Source organism: Genypterus blacodes, unplaced genomic scaffold (assembly GCF_046128005.1).
Source record: "Genypterus blacodes isolate CSIRO-AG114 ecotype Tasmania unplaced genomic scaffold, CSIRO-AGI_Gbla_v1 ptg000027l_1, whole genome shotgun sequence".
Lineage (NCBI taxonomy): Eukaryota > Metazoa > Chordata > Actinopteri > Ophidiiformes > Ophidiidae > Genypterus > Genypterus blacodes.
This window is the reverse complement of record NW_027466840.1, coordinates 2,525,147-2,544,386: the sequence shown is the minus strand read 5'-3', so window position 1 is coordinate 2,544,386 and position 19,240 is coordinate 2,525,147. Positions and strand designations below refer to the sequence as shown.

At 44.2% G+C, this 19,240-nt stretch overlaps 1 protein-coding gene across 3 annotated transcripts in view; it reads right to left on the bottom strand.

The window, feature by feature from the left end:
* The window catches only part of LOC142993196 (nuclear factor 1 B-type-like), a 63,285-nt gene extending 45,109 nt beyond the window's left edge, over positions 1-18,176 (bottom strand). For 2 of the 3 annotated variants that reach the window (XM_076143895.1, XM_076143897.1), the window contains exons 1-2: positions 16,310-16,920; positions 13,345-13,876 (exon numbers count right to left, since the gene is read on the bottom strand). In XM_076143895.1, the coding sequence (XP_076000010.1) occupies positions 13,345-13,876; positions 16,310-16,336 (559 nt within the window). In that variant the 5' untranslated portion in view covers positions 16,337-16,920. Of the gene's footprint in view, positions 1-13,344; positions 13,877-16,309; positions 16,921-17,834 lie in introns of those variants that run through there. The other variant, XM_076143896.1, reaches the window with a different exon arrangement.
* Between the last annotated feature and the right edge of the window lie 1,064 nt (positions 18,177-19,240).

Here is a 19,240-nt window from a genome sequence, read left to right as displayed (position 1 = left end):
ATGAATACTAAACACATGCAGTGTGTCAAATCACAGACACACACACACACACACACACACACACACACACACACACACACAAGGACTTTGGATCCCAGATCTGAAGTGTGGCTCGAGCTCCATTTTAGTTGGGACGTTTTCGGGGGAATGCGTCATTTTGTAAACTGCAGCCAACTCATCCCTCTCTGTTTGAATTTTGCGATCCAAAAGCCGTGAAGCGCTACTATCCCAGGGTATCGTCCAATCGGAGGCAGCCTCCTGGAACGCAGGCCCCTGGTTGGCTCGTGTGTTTGGCTGAGGGAGCGTCTCCTGCAACAACATCCACTTGGCCAGAGTTCAGCCCTGTGGAGGGCTACAATAGCCCAAAGGTGGCTGCCCAGACCGTTGTTTATGCAATCGCATATTACTGCCAGGTTAAAGGGAAAGAGCAAGGCAGTGTAGACAGCTTTATGCTAATCTTTCCTGTGCAAATACAGTTTAGCAAGATATTTTAATCTTGCGGTGTAGATGTTTTCACCCGTGCATAACAGCAACAGTAACTAAGGAGTGTTAACTTAGGACTGAGGGCAAAGTGTAACACATGATTGTTTTTACAGTCACTAAAACAAGTAATCAGTCTGATAACACACAGTCAGCTCTTCGTGTGCGACTATTGAGTACAGCTTAAATTAATATTACTGTGAAAATATTGCACTATTATATTGTAATCACCAATAATGTCAGATTGTGTATTTTGTAGAAATGAGTGTTGCGGCGATAAAAACTGAAATCTGCCACATTAACCGAAGTCATTTAACTTTAATGAAATCTCACTCACAAATAAATAGATTTTATGCTGTTATTTCTGCAGCAGCTGAGCCTGAATACAAGCCCATGCATAAGTTAATGTAGCGCCTATTTTATTTTCCCCCACTAAGCAACGAGCTGAACCAAATCTATTACATTTTAGAGAGATGTGAAAAAAGGATCCACACAACAGCTGTTTGGTAAACATACCAAAGTAATTGTTCCAAATGCCTTACTTTAACACAGATTAAATGCAATTAGGGGCTGTTTATCTAACCACAACAAGTCTCTCTGCCAAAAGAAAAACCTCTGTCATTGTTTCTAGCAGTGCTGCTCAAAAGGGATTACAGCTGGGAGTTGGATGACTTTTTTTTTTTTTTTTTTAAATACGGGGCTTCCTCATATGCAGGAAGGAACTTTTATACACAAACAAGCCATATTTTTGTTACATAGGAACAATATAGGCTGGAAAAAGAGTTGGTTGACTAAGGCAAGGGTCTTCTGAGGTGAATATGAGGAATTTAGGTCAGTGCAGCCGAGACGTTTAACCAGCTCAAGCCGCTGCAGCCGGGGTGGAAATAGCACAAGAGGCCAGCGAGAGGGAAACCAGTGCGTCACAGCTCCCGGCCCGATTCCAGGCTCCCCCCGCAAACAAGAGCCATAACTTCCCTAATGATCCCAGATCATATACGGCTCACACACACTCCACCAATCGGGAGTGTCTCCTCTTCACATCTGACCTCTCACCATATATTAAGCTCATAGTTTGTAAAACAAGGCTGATGTGCTGAGGTGGGGTAAGAAAAGAAAGAGGTAAGTCACCGGTGAAAAACTAGGATTTAAATCCAATAATGAACAAAATCCCACTGCAGCCCTCCTAAAATCTGGGACTTTCCATTTTAAGAACTAACAAATCTTTTAATCTTTAATATTTGCCATGTCCTGATGCTCCTGCTTTCCATTTCCACCCTCCCTCTCACACACACTTGCACCTAGTTTCAGAAGGCCACCACACACACAACCCCCCCCACACACACACACACGCATTGTAAACACTCTTTATTGAGACATGAGTGCTTGTATAAACATAGACAAGCCCTATTGAGGGTCCAGGGCTGGGTCGAACAATAAGAGGGGGAAAGTTGCTGGACGTTCCTCACAGACGGTGTGTACAAAATCCAATTATCAGAGCCACGGCATTAACATTCCAGCAGTCTGGCAGGTGACGACTCCGTCTTTTCAGGCCCCCCCAGCGCCGCCAGCATGGGACAGACTCGCTCCGGCAGCACCTCCACAATACACACACACACATGCGCAGCTCTCCCCGGCCCCCCCCCCCTTCTAAGATCCCCCAAGTATAGAGACATATATAGAGGGAAGAAGGCAAAGAGAGGGGAGGGAGTCTGAGGGGAGGGGGGGGTCGTCCACCAGCGACACTAGTCTTTTCTTCAGGAGATCAGCCAGACTGGCCTAGCAGGCAGTATCAGTCAATGGGCCATTCTTCTCCTCTCTGTCTCGGGGTGAGAATATGTTGATCACCGATAACGTTGCTTTGATTGCTATAATAGGAAAAACGCTTTTTTTTTTTTTTGTTGTTGTGAGCATTTGCCTCCAAACACTGTGCCCTTTGTCATACCCGGGCTATGTTCAATGCATACGAGATGCCCATTTTTTTTTTTTTTAAAGGCCATAACGGAACGGTACAACGAAAACATTGTCGTTGTTTTTGCCTCCATGTCGAAGCTGATAAGGGATTTAAATAAAGTCTGCGCCTCCGGGGGCAACTGCTGCTACTGGTTTTGTGAAGCGATTAATAAAAGTTGTAACAGTTGTCCTCTCTTTACATACTGTACATGTAGTCCTTATCGACACTAGATGTGGTGTACGTGATAGGGTGCGTGTGATATGAAACGCCGCTGCCTGGTGTCCTGCCCTGAACTCTTGTCCCGTCCTATATATATCATACAACTGGCCTGCATTCTGTTCTTTCCATCATGTCATCCTGCCTACATTAGCGGTGGGACTACGTGCGATTACACCCGGGCGTCTCCTCCCGAGTTCCAGAGAACGACGGTGCTCGGCTAGAATTCCACAGGAATTTTTACAAACAAGTTTAAGACATGCCATTGTGTTCGGTCTCTCTTCCGTTTCTGGTTTTGAATGTCCCGCGTCGCAGCTGGCCGTAACTCCAGGCTCTGCGGAGAAGTGAGTCAAATGTCTTGTGGCTTTCTCCATCAGCTACACCCTCGCCAGAAGGCCTGCGCGCGGTTAATTATTCTTGGATGGCGGATAAAAAAGTACACTTTTTTTTTTCATTCTCTCAGCAGCGGTTTCCCATTCATAATAGTTGGCACTGGTTTTGCGCTGCCTGCCAGACATCACACCCCAACCATTTTCATTTTCCTTCATCCATTTGTTTCATTCATGTCATAGATTTGGCAGAGGCTCGCATCGTTTTCCTGATGGCCGTCCACCCTTCAACACCCTCTTTCAGCCTCTGACTACCGTTCGTGGCTTTGTTTCACGTCACACAAGACAAAACACGGAAACAACAATTCACGCTGAGTTGCATCAAAACTGATTCTGACTCGTAAGCGATTTTAGTTTGGGGCATTGTTTTTTGTGTAATTTAAAGCAGAGCCGGCCGGAGATGCTTCGACAAGGCCCTGAAAAGCACTGCTGACGTGCGCTTGGACAGAAAGAAGGACTTCACACATTGAACTCTGGGAAAGTGGATGTATGTGTGATGGTGCAAATCCAAATATAAAAGACCCATTAAGTAAAGAGAGGGTGCTAATAGTCCCTTCCTCTCTATGTATTATCCTACAACACTGCTCCTAGCAATCCTGTGTGAAAATGGTGTCGACCCACACAGAATGGTGTCTAGGGACGGAGGAAAGAGTGAAATGGTGTAATACTTTACTTACAGTGTGGGGCGAGAGTGCCGTACACTGTGCACTCAGCTGCCTGAGGCCCCGGAGAAACAGCGGTTTATCATCATACAACTACTGGAAAAATGCCGGCTGACAGGAAAACTGTATCGCACATAGACACGCATTCAAACACACACCGTTCCTAACCACCACGTCAACAAGCGCCTTGCTAAATCTATCAGCCGCAGCTGTTTGGAGTTTTTAGTCAGGCACATGGGCGCAACGCATGCGAGTTTATCTGTGCACCAACGCGTCTGACCCCAAACACGCAAGTTTATATGTAGTTGTAAAAGTCAAAGCTTTTTATTTTTAGGAACCGGTACTGCCAACATGGAAACAAGATGGCTGTTACGTTCTCATTCCAGCACGTATACTAGGTAGAGCTACAACTTTGCAAGGTTGGATTGTCAGGGGCTTTGCCTTTTGTGTTTTACTGTATACTTGTTTTTCCTCCCCTAGGCTATAACACAGCTGGTTGTATATATTAACAAGTCTAACTTCCACATTTATCTAATATATCAAGAACACTGTCTTCGCCCTCTTCTGTCCTACTCTGATTCAGAGGACGAACAAACCGTCCACTTTGCCTACTTTTGCCTACGTTTCCCTAAATAAACTCAATTGTTTATTTGAGTGCCTTAGGTAACGTGCCTTAGGTAACAGGTGACTCATGACACGTTCTGCATCCGCTTTCTGCATGAGATCCCAAACTATACCAGCTCAGAGTCTAATATGTCTTCACCAGCCAGTTCTTTGGTTATTCTGGAAGTATTCTAGGGCCTTTACAGTGTTCACGAGCTCCCATCTGAATGAAGTTAGAAGCTGGCTAGCAAGAGTGCAGAGCAGAAGAGGTTCCTGGGGCATTTGGCTCTGCAAGCGGGACCAGAGGATGGCTGCACCGTGGATTAGGGCCCCACAGTGGTCCATTGTTAATTGGGCGCCATGTGTGAAAGCTACAGAGAGATTAGTTTGTACAGCTGTTGCCATTTGTCATAACTGCCCTTAACAAGACACACATGGCAACCTAAGTTAGAGCCAGAGGTTTTGGAGGAAAAGGGGAGAAAAATGTCTGGGGAGAGAGAGTCTAATAGTTAGTGAAACAGACGCGCATAAGAAGATGAAGATGTTCCTGGGAAACAACAAGCGAGATCCCATAAGAGACGATGGGGTATAACTCTTAACCATCAACTATGGTCATTAGCGTAACGACTGAAACACGTCGAGTCATTAGGAGATCCGCCATTACGTCATGAGAAGGGGTCAGAGAGGGAGGGCACAGAGATCACACGCCGGCCTTTGACTCTGACGGCCTGGTGACCTCTTGTTGCCCAGATCTCCTGGTTAGAGTAGGCTACATTTAAGAGCAGGCTGGTGAAGTGCCGTTTTTTTTGGTAGGGATCCACGGTGTAATTGCGGGTTGTAGGTTTGAGCACATGTTGGAGGCCTAATTACAATCTTCACTTGGTAAATCCGGAACAAGCTTTTAAAGCAGCCTCGCTTTAAATCTTTTGCCCCATCGAGTGCGGAGCCGTTATTTCGGGTGTGAATCTAAATGCGGCCTTATGAGCTGGAGTACGGCTGTGTGCTGTAAACGGTTTCATGCCTTCCTGCAAGTGCACGCATATGTGCGCAGGAGTGTGAACGCGTGTCTCCATATGTGTTTGTGTATAGCGTCTCTCTTCAACGGTTTTTCTCGAAGTCTGTACAGCCAAACTAGCAGCTGGAGTCTTGTGCCAGCGGAGAGTGGGCCAATTTGAGAAGAATTCAAGTTATCTGGAGCCAGATCATATAGGCTTTCAGAAGGCACCATGGTAACACACTCTGTTCCTCTCTAGTAAAAATAACAGGCTTTATTAACCATCCTGTAAGAGCTGCAGAAGGCTTTAAACACAGACTGCACTGGATCTGTATATGCTCATAACACATGTAGTGAAATCATTTTATAATTAAATATTCCCTCACTTGGGTCTGGCTCTTTCTTTCTAAGATTAAGACAATTAAAATCTAGACTAAAATCTAAACGTTACAGCAAAAGGAGATAGGGGGTGTTTATTGCTGATGGCAGATTGGAGAGGATTGATGGTAGTTTTTAATTATGGCAGTTTAGCTTTGTCTCTTCTGTGGGGATTTAGAATCCAGCAACAGCTGAACTTTATTTTGGTGCTACTGATCAGTCATTCCTGCCAAGTCTGTAAATAACAAACAAGGCCTTGCAAATGTCAAAATGTTTTTTTTGGAGAAGTTTCCCTTCATTTGTTGAAGTTTATATTTATCGATTTTTTTTGGAGAGTTAATATTTAAATTTTTATAATGAAGAATTTGAACAAAAGACAGCCAAACAATGAATTTGAAGAGCTTACTGGACTGCTTTTATTTACATTAAATGTTAGTGAAGCGATCTGCCTATAGTCTTCTTTCAAGATTCATAAAGGGAACTAATTTGTATTGGAAACAGGCTGAAATGATCTCATTGCCCCAGCAGATTTATTCCACTTGATTGAAGAAAACCAGACTTTCAGAACTTAATCACAGATGCAATGATTGATAAAATGGAAATTTACACAGCAAACAGAGTTTTGGATGTTGCAGGCTTTGCAGACATATCTGACTTTCAGCACATAGTCAATATTTGTTGGTCTGTCTGGTCATTGTTGCAGAGCCGCTCTTCATAAGGAAGCAAACTGAATACCAAATCGTGAAATGGTGAGAATTGTTCTCCACAGGATGAATGTACAGTTTGTCTTTATTTGTGTGTGTGTATGTCTGAATTTAATTGTCACCTAATTATGAGTGAAGAAGGTTTAAAGTTATTGTAAATTTAATTTTCCTGTATTTCTGTCTTTTCTGTGAAGGGCAGAGTGGAGAGCAGATATACTGATGACAAGAGAAACAGCGGAAAGCAAAAAAACTTTGACATCTGTTGTTTTGGTAATTTTGGTGTTGTTTCAAACGACAACATGTTCGTTTTTCCTCCTCGTCTCACTATATGGCTCATTTTTATCCCAGGCAGGCTCGCCTCTCCAATCACTGTTCTATGAATTACATTTATGAAAGTGATAAAAGTGTAAATATTTTCTCTCTGTCCCTGCGTTTCCAATAGTTCTGTAGCCATGCTGGTCTGATTGGGTCAATAAAGGAAACATGTGTTTTGTATTGTCTATTACATAGGGCATCTTTGACTGATCTAGAGTTGGTTGAGAGCTTTTTTTGCAAAGTGAACCTGACATATGTGAGGGAGGAGTGAAACCTTTTTGGCAAGCTTTGACAACTCAATGGGGCGCTGTTGAATTCGTCCCAAACAGGCCATTCCCAAGCCCCAGACACCATATCCCCTCTTTGACCCGCTGCACTGACATTAGAAAGAAATCCTCTGGGGATTCTACCCCCACCCCAAACAACAACATGCCCACCCAAAAGTACATTTTGCACAGCACTGCGACGGCGGGGCCTTTTTTTTTTTTTTCTCTGTCCCACTCAGGTCTTGTCGAGCCGTCACAGTGATGGGCCGTACTGTACCGCCAGACAAAAGAAGAGACAACCATCACTCTGGGCCACTGATCGGCCCTGTCTGGACTGAAAAGACTTTGATGGGGCAAAGTAGGGTGGGGGCGCTGCACGGAGAAGTTAGTGTCTCCTGGGCAACCGCTCTGATTGTCTGTCCCTGCTCAAGTTCCCCATCACACCCCACCTACCACCCCTTCCCATTTTTTCTTCCCTTCATTGGTTGTTCACAAGGCTCCTTCCTGGGTGAAGGGGACTAGCTTTTGCATGCTTCAGATGTTAAAGTCTTAGTCTTAGGCTTTTGAGGGGAGCTTTTTGTCAGGCTGGCCATTTTGTCATTCACTTATCTGGAAAAAGTCGTTCTAAGTTTGTTATTCTAAAACTAGGATATACGTTCCACGTTAGGTCCTTCTTTCCCATCTTTCTGTCACAGACCATAATGTCAAACATGACCTGTGCAATGCGCCGACAGCGAGGTGGACTGGCCAGTAGGCAGTGAACTAGTAGGACAGCAAAGGCGAGAGAGCAGCCATTGGCTGGAGAAGCTCAGGCAGCAGGGAGGGCCTTTGTACGGCAGGACAGTGAGGTACAGTGTAGTGCTGGGGATAGGGGGTGAATGTACCCATTTGTCTTCATTTGGGAGGACTGGCGGACAGGGTGGGGGTGGGGAATCTATCCGGGAGGAGTGGGAGGTGCCGGTCCTCCAGTCAAGTGGCCTCGGGGGGATTTGAAATGCATTTGGGGTCCTCCCCGAAAGCCTGGGAAAGTGTGGTGAAGCTGAGATCTTAACCATGGACTAATGACACAAACTGCAGCCCTTAACCAAGTGTAGCCACAAATGCCAAAGTGAGTCTCCAGCTGAAAATGAAAAGAAAAGCCTTTTCAACACAATGCCTCTGCCTCAGAATTCCTAAGAAAGGCCTTGTCCTATTTTTGACGGATGCAACTGTGCAAACTGTGATTCAAGCAAATTAAACACACTGTTGCAGAGCAAAAGAGGGGGTTGTAAATTTTGTTGAGAAAGAAGGCATCCACATTTCTCTGTGGCCTCTGCTCCGAGTTGCCTTGTTTCCATGGAGATTTATGTACACATGGCACACAAAAGAGGGCTAAGGAGGTAACACGGCCTGTTTAAGCCTTGAGGTATTTGCTTGAGCAAAACCCCGCTGCTAATAACACAAGCTTCATACTGAGCCGGGCAACCTGGCTGCACTGCACCCAGGTTAGTGTTTGAGAATGAGCGGAGGGAGGGAGGGGAGGGGGGCGAAGGAGACAGCGGTGAAAAGAAGGCAGGAGAAAGTCGGAGGGAGATCAACAAACAACCAAAGGATCTCGGAGCAGGAGGAGAGAAAGAAATAACGAACAAACAAACAAACAAAAGGAAGAATGAAAGAAAGACTGTGAAACCAAAATAGCTCCTGGGTTAAAAGAAGAGAGATCGGGAAGAAGGCATTTAGTGGGATGCGGAAATCAATAAGGCAAGCGGTGAGGCTGGGAGGGAGTTCTAAGTGGATTAGATTGAGAGAATGTGTTCGATAGGTTATGGCTCTGAGAGAGAGGTAGCCAGACACCGCAGGCTCTATTGCATACTAATAAGGTAGCCTGAATACGAGCCAAGCACAGGGTTGTGCAGTTCACTCTGAAGAGTTTTTCTATATGGCTCTGGAGTCATCGGTTAAGGGTTTCACATGCATAGTGTTTTACAGCCTTTTTTTTGCTCTGAATGTTCACTATCAGAACTCCCATAATGCAGTGTTATATAAAGAAGTGAGTGCTGTTATTAATATCTCGCACAGAAGAAATATGTGAACGCTAAAGGGAGTTGAGAAGTTGTCTTTCCATCAAAAAAGGAAGACGAACAGCAGCGTCCGCAACGCTGTTTAGTTACCACGAGTTTTTGTTTCAGCTTCTGGCATAAACCCAGTCACCCTCTCTCTGGCAAGCGCCCCGGCCTGGGACAGCTGTCATGGTGGGACTCTTGTGCATGAGGGAGAGCCCGAGAAAGAAGGCAATAGGGAGAGAGAGAGAGGGAGAGAGAGAGAGAGAGACTTGGCTGGGCAGTGTGCCGCAGGGGTGATTCCTGATGGCAGAAAAGGACAGTGGGAGGCAGGGAGGGAGGGTTGGATGTTGTGCTTAGTCACAGACCACCGCTGTGACCTAAAAGGTCAGGCCACCACACTGGACGCCTGACCAAAGCGTCTGAGGCAGCCGGGTGTAAAACACTCCAGTTTCTGGAGATAGACACCAGCCAGACTACTAGAGGATTTAGGAGGTGTGTGTGTGTGTGGGGGGGGGGGGATGCTGACACCCCCTCACTTAGGCCACTGAACCAAGGGACCACCAGCCGGACCAGAAGGAGTGGTGGGGGAGTGGAGACAAACAGTTGCCAAGAGACCACCGGTGATCCTGCGACCGCCGTGGTTTGACCCCGATTGAGGAGGTCAACAAGGGAGGCTTACAAGCAGCTCCCCCCGCCACTGACCACCACCCCCAGACGAAAAGTCTTCCTCCTCCACGTGCCTCGGGCCTGCAACAGACGTTCCCCCCTGATCTGCTTTGCTCAATTAAACTTGAGAGGACACCCTGCCACATCTCTCCCAAAAGGTCTCGACCTCGGGAGCAGAGGTTAAGTCGAGCGCTCATAAAACAAGGTCTTTGTGAACGTGGCGGTATGCATCGGGAGGTAATCCATCCATTTCCACAAACTATCAGCGTGGCGTGAAGAAAAAAAATAGTTGTGTTGGAGAGAGGGGGGGGGGGGAGGAAAGTTAAGGTAATGATGTTTTATGGCCGTGTTAACTTTCAGGGCCTGAGTAATGGGAAAACTACTTGACCTTGCCTTTGCCTGTCTCCCACTGGAGCACCTGGACCATCGCTTCCTGTTTTCACAATACTTAACTGGATTCAAATATTTCTACCACTTCACAATTTCTGCTAATATTCCAATTAAATCTTAGAATTCTTCCGACATTCCTATTCGGATTGCTTGTACATCTCATCACATTAAACCTTCTGTCAACCTTCTTTTATTTCTTTGGTTAATACCCGTGTAATGAGAACAAGACGTCTAAATATGCCGAATCAATATGTTCCAATGAGAATAATGAGCGCTTTCCTGTATTTGTTTGTGAAGGAGTGACAGGCCCATAAAACCAAATGAAAGCGAGGCCTATGGTAACATGTCCGAACACGACCATCGGCCTCATGCCTTGTTACAAGTATTCCGTCAAGCTGTCAAACTGGATATGTAAAATATGAATCCAGGTGGGGGGGGGGGGGTTGATTTAAAAAAAAAGAAGAAAGGAGTCGTCTTCGCACTTCTTGTTTTATGTGCTAATGATAAGACCTCAGAGTGCGACGGCAGCGCGCCTGTGAGAAGCCGGGGCCTTCTATTGAATACGGCCTGCCAGTTGGCACAATGGATGCCACAACCCCCACTCCCTGCCCCCAGCCTACTTCCCAGCGGGCATTCATCTGGGCATGCACATGGGTGCTACAGCTCTGCCGGGCTAAACGCGTCTGTGCCCCAGAACAAGGGAGCGGAGTGCCCTCTCTGAATTCACTTGTCGTGGTCGCTGCCAAAACGCCGACCTTTCTCAGGCAATAAAACCCCACCAGAAACAGAGACATTTAAGCTCGCTGATTTCTGATACAAAATAATGCAAATAAATAATGGCATTGGTATATTTTCACTATGATCTTATCCAATTACACTCAGTAACAGAGGGATTGGTTTTGCCAAATAACAGCACGGAGAGGACAAAGTTACGGGCCGGGTTTGGACCCATTTTTTAGCAATTAGCACAAACACCAAATTGCGTATCCGAGCGATACTTTCTTTGTGTTTGATTGTATGTTTGTTTGTTGCAGCAGAACAAAGGCGGCGGTTTCCATTCTGCCAGTGTCAAAAACTTTCCAACATGCCCACTGCATTGCGGATGCCAACCAACGAATCAAAGGCATGCTGCAAGCAGACAAAGAGGGTTTGATGCCAACCTCCGAACCTCTAACAACCATTACTGCTGATTTGCCTGCCTCCCTGGCACAGTGAAAAACAAAATGGCGGTGTGCCGCACGCTACCCACAATATGGCTGCATTGTCTGGAGACGGGCACTGCTTGGTAACGTGAAGAAAGGGAAAAGACGGCGTCGCTTGCAAAAAAACGAAAGAAAGGAAAAAAAACGCGGCCGTTTCTGCGATCCCGGGACAAGAATGCTATTTTCTATTTGCCAACGTTTCAACCGGCAAAAATGTTGAGAATAGCGGGAAACGAAGCGGCAATGCGACGGCAAATCCGAGTCCATTTGCACGCCGGGAAAAGGGAACATATTGTGCTTACCATTTCGGAATTCAATCAATCAATAATTCAAACGGAGATTCACCGTCTTGCCAAAGCAATTCCTCCATAGTGGACACGTTAAATTCTAGAATAAGACAATTGAAAATCCCCTCGTAATGCACGTTAAGTTGCGTCTCTTTAATGCCGGAGCGTAAGAAAAAGCATCACTGAAAGCCATTCTAAGGTTGGTTAAGAAGGGTTTAAATTGCAGCAGATGCAGACGGGAGAAGCAGCGGCATCCTACAAAAGACACAAAAGAGGGTCTGATGCCAACCCGGGTGCCAGTGGCAACCATTATTGTCTCTGTGCTGTGCCTTCTGCTTTCCCTGGCACTTATCAAACACAAAATGGCGCTCAGGGTTTGATGATAATGAACTTAGCTATAGCACAATTTCTTCCACGGCAGCAAGGCGTTGGTGGATATTTGGTGTCGCTGCAACAGAATGAAGATTTCACAGGGAAAAAACTAAAGGGGGATTCCAGAGGAGGAGGAGGATGTGTGCGTTTTTTAAGACATTGTTGGGTCTAAATTCTAAAAAATACAAAAATCAGGAATATCATTGATTCGAAAACTAGAACATATTTTCTGCAACACGTCTGCAAATATTTAGCTCAAATTACGACGCATCCAACGCCTCGGTTTTTTTCAACTTAGCACCGAAAATTATATTTGGCAGAGAGGTTTCCGTTTAAAAAAAAAAAAAAATTCAACTTCAATCATTTAAATTCAACAGAAACATTTGGAACAGGCATCATACGTGCGAGAAATAAGGCTTCTTTGTGATTCTAATTGCCTCTGTGTGCTCTTATTTTCATATATGATCGTCTATGTCAAATATAAAGAATAACTGACAAAGATTCAGCTCCGACAAAATCGTATTTTCACACAGTTTGAATGAATTCCAGCATAGGACGACAAATATTAAATGTCTCATTCTACGCAAATCAATGGAAGCTGTTTTCAAAAAGAAATCCGCTTTCGGGATTCAAGCTAAGGGGAAGGATTTGGCTTCAACACAAACATGGTCACACACACACACACACACATTACACAGACACACTACATATAGCAGATACATGGTAGAGGTCTGACCTATTCTTTAAACCTTGTATATGAATGAAATGACAAATATAAACATGAAGGTCTAAACATGAGTCATAGTCAGGTTGATTTAATTATAGAGATGCGATTATGAAATTAAGCACCTTAAATAAATGTGATGTAAAAATTATAAAACCTAAAGCCAAAAGGATTTTAGGTTAAAGATTAAAGTGTTTATCGCCTCTGTTTTCATATAAATGCATCTGATCTGTTTATTCATTTCTGCAACTTTCCACCACTCTCACCCGTCAGTATCCAGCAAAATACAATAGTGTGTGTGTGTGTGTGTGTGTGTGTGTGTGTGTGTGTGTGTGTTAATACTCGGTCTCCCCTAACAATAACAATAATAATAATAATAGAGCAATCACTGAGCAGAGCAGGAGAGGATTCTACGTGTAAGCTTAGGTCCCTTTCTTGTGTCGGAACCCGATCGGCCCGACGTGAAAAAGGATCATACTTTTACACTCCTTATTGACTTTATCATATTTCCAGTGTGTGTCGTGTTTATTTGTCTGGCCGGTGCAGTAGCAATCTCAGCCAGTCGCTGCAAGACTGCCAAAAAGTTAACACATGTGACCTTTGACCTTGCTAAGCCATTATTCACACATGCGCTTTGGCTGGCCCTCTCTTGTTCACACACACACACACACACACACACACAGTGGATGAGGATCAGCCTTACCTTGGTCGTGGACGTAGTAAGCTAGAAACAAATCCAGCTCCTTGACCGATACTGTTATGTGGTGTGGCTGGACACAAAGTGCTGGGTTGGTGCAATGTTGAGACTTGACGAGGCGCTCGCCGTCTGTACTTTCCAGAGGGATGCCTTTGAAGAGGATGACCATCACCAGGTCCAGACGCCAAACTTTGTCAGCCTGCCGCAAACAGTCGATGCGGCGGATCTTGCCCTTCTGGTCCGGGTTGGATAACACACAGCACGGGTGCTTCTTGCCCGTCACGCTGAGGACAAAGTCCTCCCGGTACTCCTGCCGAATGTCCTTACGGAGCTTGGCCAGCAGCCTGGACGCCCATTTCTGCTTGACCTCGGGCTTCTCACTCAGGAGCTCATCCTTCACCGCACGCTCCTCATCCTTGGACATTCGCTTCTCGTGCTTCTTGAAGTACTTGCGTTTTCTGGCCTGCAGGTTGAACCATGTGTAGGCGATGGCGCGGACATGTGGAAGAAGTGCCTCGATGAAGGGATGAAACTCATCCTGGAGCATCCCGGGGACGCGGCGAAGAGAGGAGAGAGAGAGGAGAGGCAAACAATCAGAAACTCAATGAGCAGGAATATGAATTTGGCAAAACCAGTCACCTCAAACAGAAGAAGTAAATCATGTCAACAATTCCTCATAATAAGCCGCTTGATAAAGCCTGATTGGCAGGTGCAGCAACCACAGATTATCCATTACACAGCAGCACTTGTTCTACCATTGTGAGTGAATCTGGGTGGACTACAGGTATGAAAAAGAAAATCCTCTGTTTATATTAATTGCAAGCACTGGAATAGTGGCGAGTGGTGTGACTGAATGCACCGGCGTCTTCTGCTGTGAGTGGGACTCCTGAACCGTTCGCCACAGGGAGCATGCGCCCCTCGCACTTGCACTTCTCTTATCAAACTATCCACATTCCAAAGTGAACTTGTGCCGCGTTCACGACGAACGGAGCAGAAGCTGGAAGGGGCGACTGGGCCGCAATCACAAAACGCTGGAGCGGCCACAGGAAGTTGAGGAGATTCCCCCCTTTTTATCCTGGCACAGCCTCACACACACACACACACAGGCTGCATGTTAAAGTGCCGTTAACACACAGGCGCAGGTGAAAAGTGACAGATTTCAGCTCTGTGGAAGGTTTGGAGACGGTTTAGGGTTAGGACTGAGTTAGCAATCCATTCCAAATGCCTTCAACCAGACCCTGACTTGCGTTTTGCTCTGTCCTTAACATCAAAATCCTATCAGGAATGTTAAATTTCCCATAAATCATTTAAAATTATGATTAATAGCTGCAGAATTTTTTATCCCTTACTAATTTTATTTTTCCATACATGTTATCTGTTGTATTGATTGATTGCTGTATTTGGCATTTCGCCTCAGTCCACTTTATTCCACATATCTATTACTTATCCAATAACCAATTCCTATTCTATTACTTACCTACATACATAAAATGAAACTGCAAGCTCTAAAAATAACATTTAGTGTATTTCTAGAGTTTGAAATCCCCCTGATGATACACGGCCTTGCCACAATTCTTCATCTCAGCTCTTCTACAGCAAAAGCACCCGAGCAAGTCTAAAAACCAACTCTAATAATCTCTTAATGTCTATTCTTTGCAGCTTTAGGAATGCTCTTTATAGGCTCGTATGATTTAGGGGTCTTCACAAATTGTGGCAGCTGTGAATAAAGTGGAAACATTAACTGATCTTTGTTTTAGGTCATTAAAATGTCAGATTTAATAATCATAAACCACGTCTTTCTGAACAGGCCCTTTGAAGAGTTCGACCACATATTGTTCTTTTCGCAGGCAGGCAGTCAGTCAGTCAGTCAGGCAGTGAAACCACAGAGACACGCTCCCTATCTGGTCGGTGCTCCTCCGAGGAAAGCCACATGTCAAGTCTGCGTTTTCAAGGGAATCCAAATTTAAAGCTCGGTACCAAACACTAATATCAGATTATAGTCTTAAATCATACAGGGGAAAAATTAGATCTGATACATTTGAATCCTTTACAGGTTCCTGCTGTGTGATATACAGACGGAGACTTTTACAGAGACAAAATAATTCAGAACTCATTTGATCCATCTCATCTTTGTCAATAAAAAGTGACAAAAGTAACCAGTCAATTAAAAATTACGCACAGTAGCAAAAATGTCCTCCTTAAATCATTTTCACTTCTGGCTTCCTCTCCAAAAACACTCCAAATATTCATTTAATTTTTTAAACCGGGCTAAAGCCAAATGCTGTAAAGATAAATGACTTGGCCAGGGCCTGAGCAGTGCACTTCAGCTGGGGCCATAAAAGCACAATCCTCTTAAGTACAAACTAAACCACATCTCAGTCAATCACTTACTTATGCCAAGTAAAATATAAACAGTAAAACTGAGTCAGCCAAAACAGTCAGCTACTCTGTCCAACCGCTGAATCAACCTTATCACGCGTTTGATCTCCCTACGGTGAAAGTGGCTTTATCTCCCTTCCAACTTCTTGTGTATAGGGGTTATAATCAAAATGAAAATACACACGTGGAAAAAGATAATAAACAAAGCTCGGGAAAAGGTTGGAGGAGTGTTGTTACGGTATTAGAAAGGGACACGAATAGTCAATCGATCAAATTGAATGTAAAGCAGTTAGAGAGAGGTGACAAGTCTTGGTGTGTCCTATCCGGGGGAAAACTATCTTTACGCACAACTTTACGCATACAAAGAGCGCAGCGAGGTTAACTTAGTGCCTGTATGACGATTGCAATTATTTTCTTAAATTGGAGTTTAAAATATCAGCACATGCACGTTAAAGAAAATGTGATTAGTAAAGCAGAAGTAAATGATAGAAATGACGATAATTCCAAGATGGGGAGCATTTAAAAAAAAATCTAACCGCTGTAAATTTCATTATAAAATGTGAAGGTTTTTTGAAGAAAGAGACACAAATACCTGAGTGAGACAAATTGGAGAATACATGACGAGCCAGTGAGACAGAAAGTGGATGTACTTGGAGCGATTCCTCTGATCACTTTATCGCGCCATTCCGTGCACCATGCGAGACTGTGGGGCAGCTATCCGCGTCAAAATAAAGACGGTTATCCCAGAAAATCCATGAAATTTCCCGGTCCGAAGATTGTCGTTTTCTGCACAGGACGGAACCGATGCAGGAGATTCTAGGAAAATAAAAAAGTTGCGCTTGGAAATGCCTCTGCGCGTCTCTATGCGTAAAAGCCGGTGCGAACGGGATCTTTACGCGTCTCGGTTGGGTGAAATCTTGTTCATGAACGCATCGCGGAAAGCTTGAGAAGGACGCCGAGTGTGTGATGTGACGTTCGCCCCGCTGCTTTAACCGAACTTGATATGAAATCGCCCGGTGCGCCTTCAGTCCTGCGCGATTCCAGCAAATCAGACCCAACTTTTTTTTTTTTTCTTCACCCACGTAATTACACAGTCACACTCCTCCTCCTGCTGCTGCTCCACACACACACACACACACACACACACACACACACACTCCCTCACACACACACGTCCCCTATCCACCATCCAACAGCAGTAGTTTCTCGACAATTCATTTAGGTTTCACTCCAACACAGTTATTTTATGAGCTTCGGGGACTTTGGACCGCAGCTTCGGTCAAACAGAAATGGAAAAGCAAAATTTCCCTTTACAACTTTGGCACCTTGAACTTCACACTTCACGTCAACAACAAGCACCGACTGCTTTTTGTTTTAAAACGTTTTCAAGATCTGCAATCCCCATGGTTACAAGCGAAAACTTTAGCTCATTTCACTTTGACAGTTTTGCACAATTTACTTTTTATTTGAGAAGTTGATATTTTTACGCAGACCTAAATCTTCGTACTGGAAATAGGATGGGAGCTATTTTACACGGGTACTGTTTACCTCATTGTGACACATTCAATGACCATAGTATTTGTTGAATAGTCAAATAAAAAATAATCGTGAAATAACCTACCATCTACAGCTAATGTTGGCAGTAAAAGTGTAAGAAGAATCTTACAAAATTAGCCAAATTACACGCAAGACGTACAGCGGCCCAAGAAATAGTGGCACACAATGATATCAATTTGTGTTGTATTTTGAAATTGCAAAATCTTATCATGGAGCCAAATTGCTGTTTTACCTGTATAACTGCATGACTTTTAGTTGATAAAACACAACGGTAGGGAGATTACGGCGGAGTTACGGTGTGTGTCTGCGTGTGTGTGTGTGTGTCAGTTGTCAACATTCCAAGCTGAGTGCATTTGCCAAATTAAAGGGGAACGGGATGTTAACACAGGCTACTGGAGAATCCGTGCCAAGTTTAGTACAATTGTGGCCCGAATGTGTCAGTGTTGTGATCCATGTTAACACACTTACTCACATTTCTTAAACCATCGCGTAATAGAGAGAATTACAGACATGACATCACAAAGACAGTTGAAAAGCAAGAATGACCCATGTTCACGTACCATTGCACTGTACTGCATGGATTAAAGGGGAATCCTGGAGTCTGGTTGAAACACACAAGCCGGTAGCTTCACATTTCTCACGTTAACTTTGTGCTTTGGAGGCTTTTCTCTGGCACAGGTCGAAAAAAGTCAACACCGGAAGACAATTCTTGGCAGAAGGCGTTGAAATGAAGTTAGGAGCACCTCGCGTTTTTTCTCTTTTTCCCCCCTTGTCTTCCTTCCTCTTCAAGTCTTACTTTTTGGATGTTTTTTTGGGGGTTGTTCAGTGAAGTTGAACGTGATCCAGAAGAGGCTGAGTTTTCGGCGCTGGGTTGGTCTCCGCCTTCACTTTCACTGTGTGACTGGCTGCCGCCCTCCGCGCACTTCCCAGCGACAACCATCAAGCGGTGGTGAATAAACAAAGCCACATCCGGTGAGACCTTTCCAAATAAAACCACTATCCACCACAACCACTGGGTAACCTTTATTTTTCAGCAATTTACCAACAAGCATAGATTGTGTATCCAAATTATAAAGCTGTGATTAATCAATGATTAAATGTTGAAATGATCCTTTTTGAAGGCTACGTTTTAAATTCTAAGACGTAAATTACATTTATAAATAAGTTAACGTCTCCTAAAACCTTTGCAAATAAAACCACAATCCACTAAAACCAAAATGGCAACCTTTATATTATATTTCTCTGTGAAGTTGGTCAAAATTAACATGAGCAATGCCTTCAAATCATGTATGCAAAGTCTAAAATTTGAAATGTTCATTTTTCAAAGTTATATCAAAACTCAACTACCCTCGTTTAATTAACCCTAACCCTAACCCTGAGGTGTGACGTGTGTCTCTGCTCCACTCTCCAAATGCCCTCTTCAAACCTCAAACCTGTCCTTTCCTTTACTATGAGTGTACACTATCTCCACCTAGTGTCAGCACTTTTAGGTTAATGAACTTGGAGGTGTAGTTAAACCACATTCAGCCAATTATTTGGTTCTACATGGCGTGAGAGTACCTTTTTCTGTGAGGAATAGCATGTCTTCTGTTGTGAAATATAACAGATCAAAATGTTCGATTTCAAAATGGATACCAGCTTATGTCAGCACTTGCATCAAATTATTCAAATGTGAAAACAATAACTTAAATATCTACAATCAACAAAAAATATCTGTGAGCAAATGAAGCCCACACCATGCATTTAAAACTGCTTTGACCCCAACTAGTGAATACTGCAGACAAAACCTACTCTTTGGTCTCGCCTCATTCTCAACCTTAAAATCGGCAGAATATAATAGATTTTAACCCCAAAACCTAGCACCTGTTACCTCTTATTTTGAAAGCTAACCCTTCAATCTTTCCACTAACAAGCTGGCTGTCCTGGTGTAGCTTAATGCCTCTGAGTTTTGTGTTTGGGGCCAGTA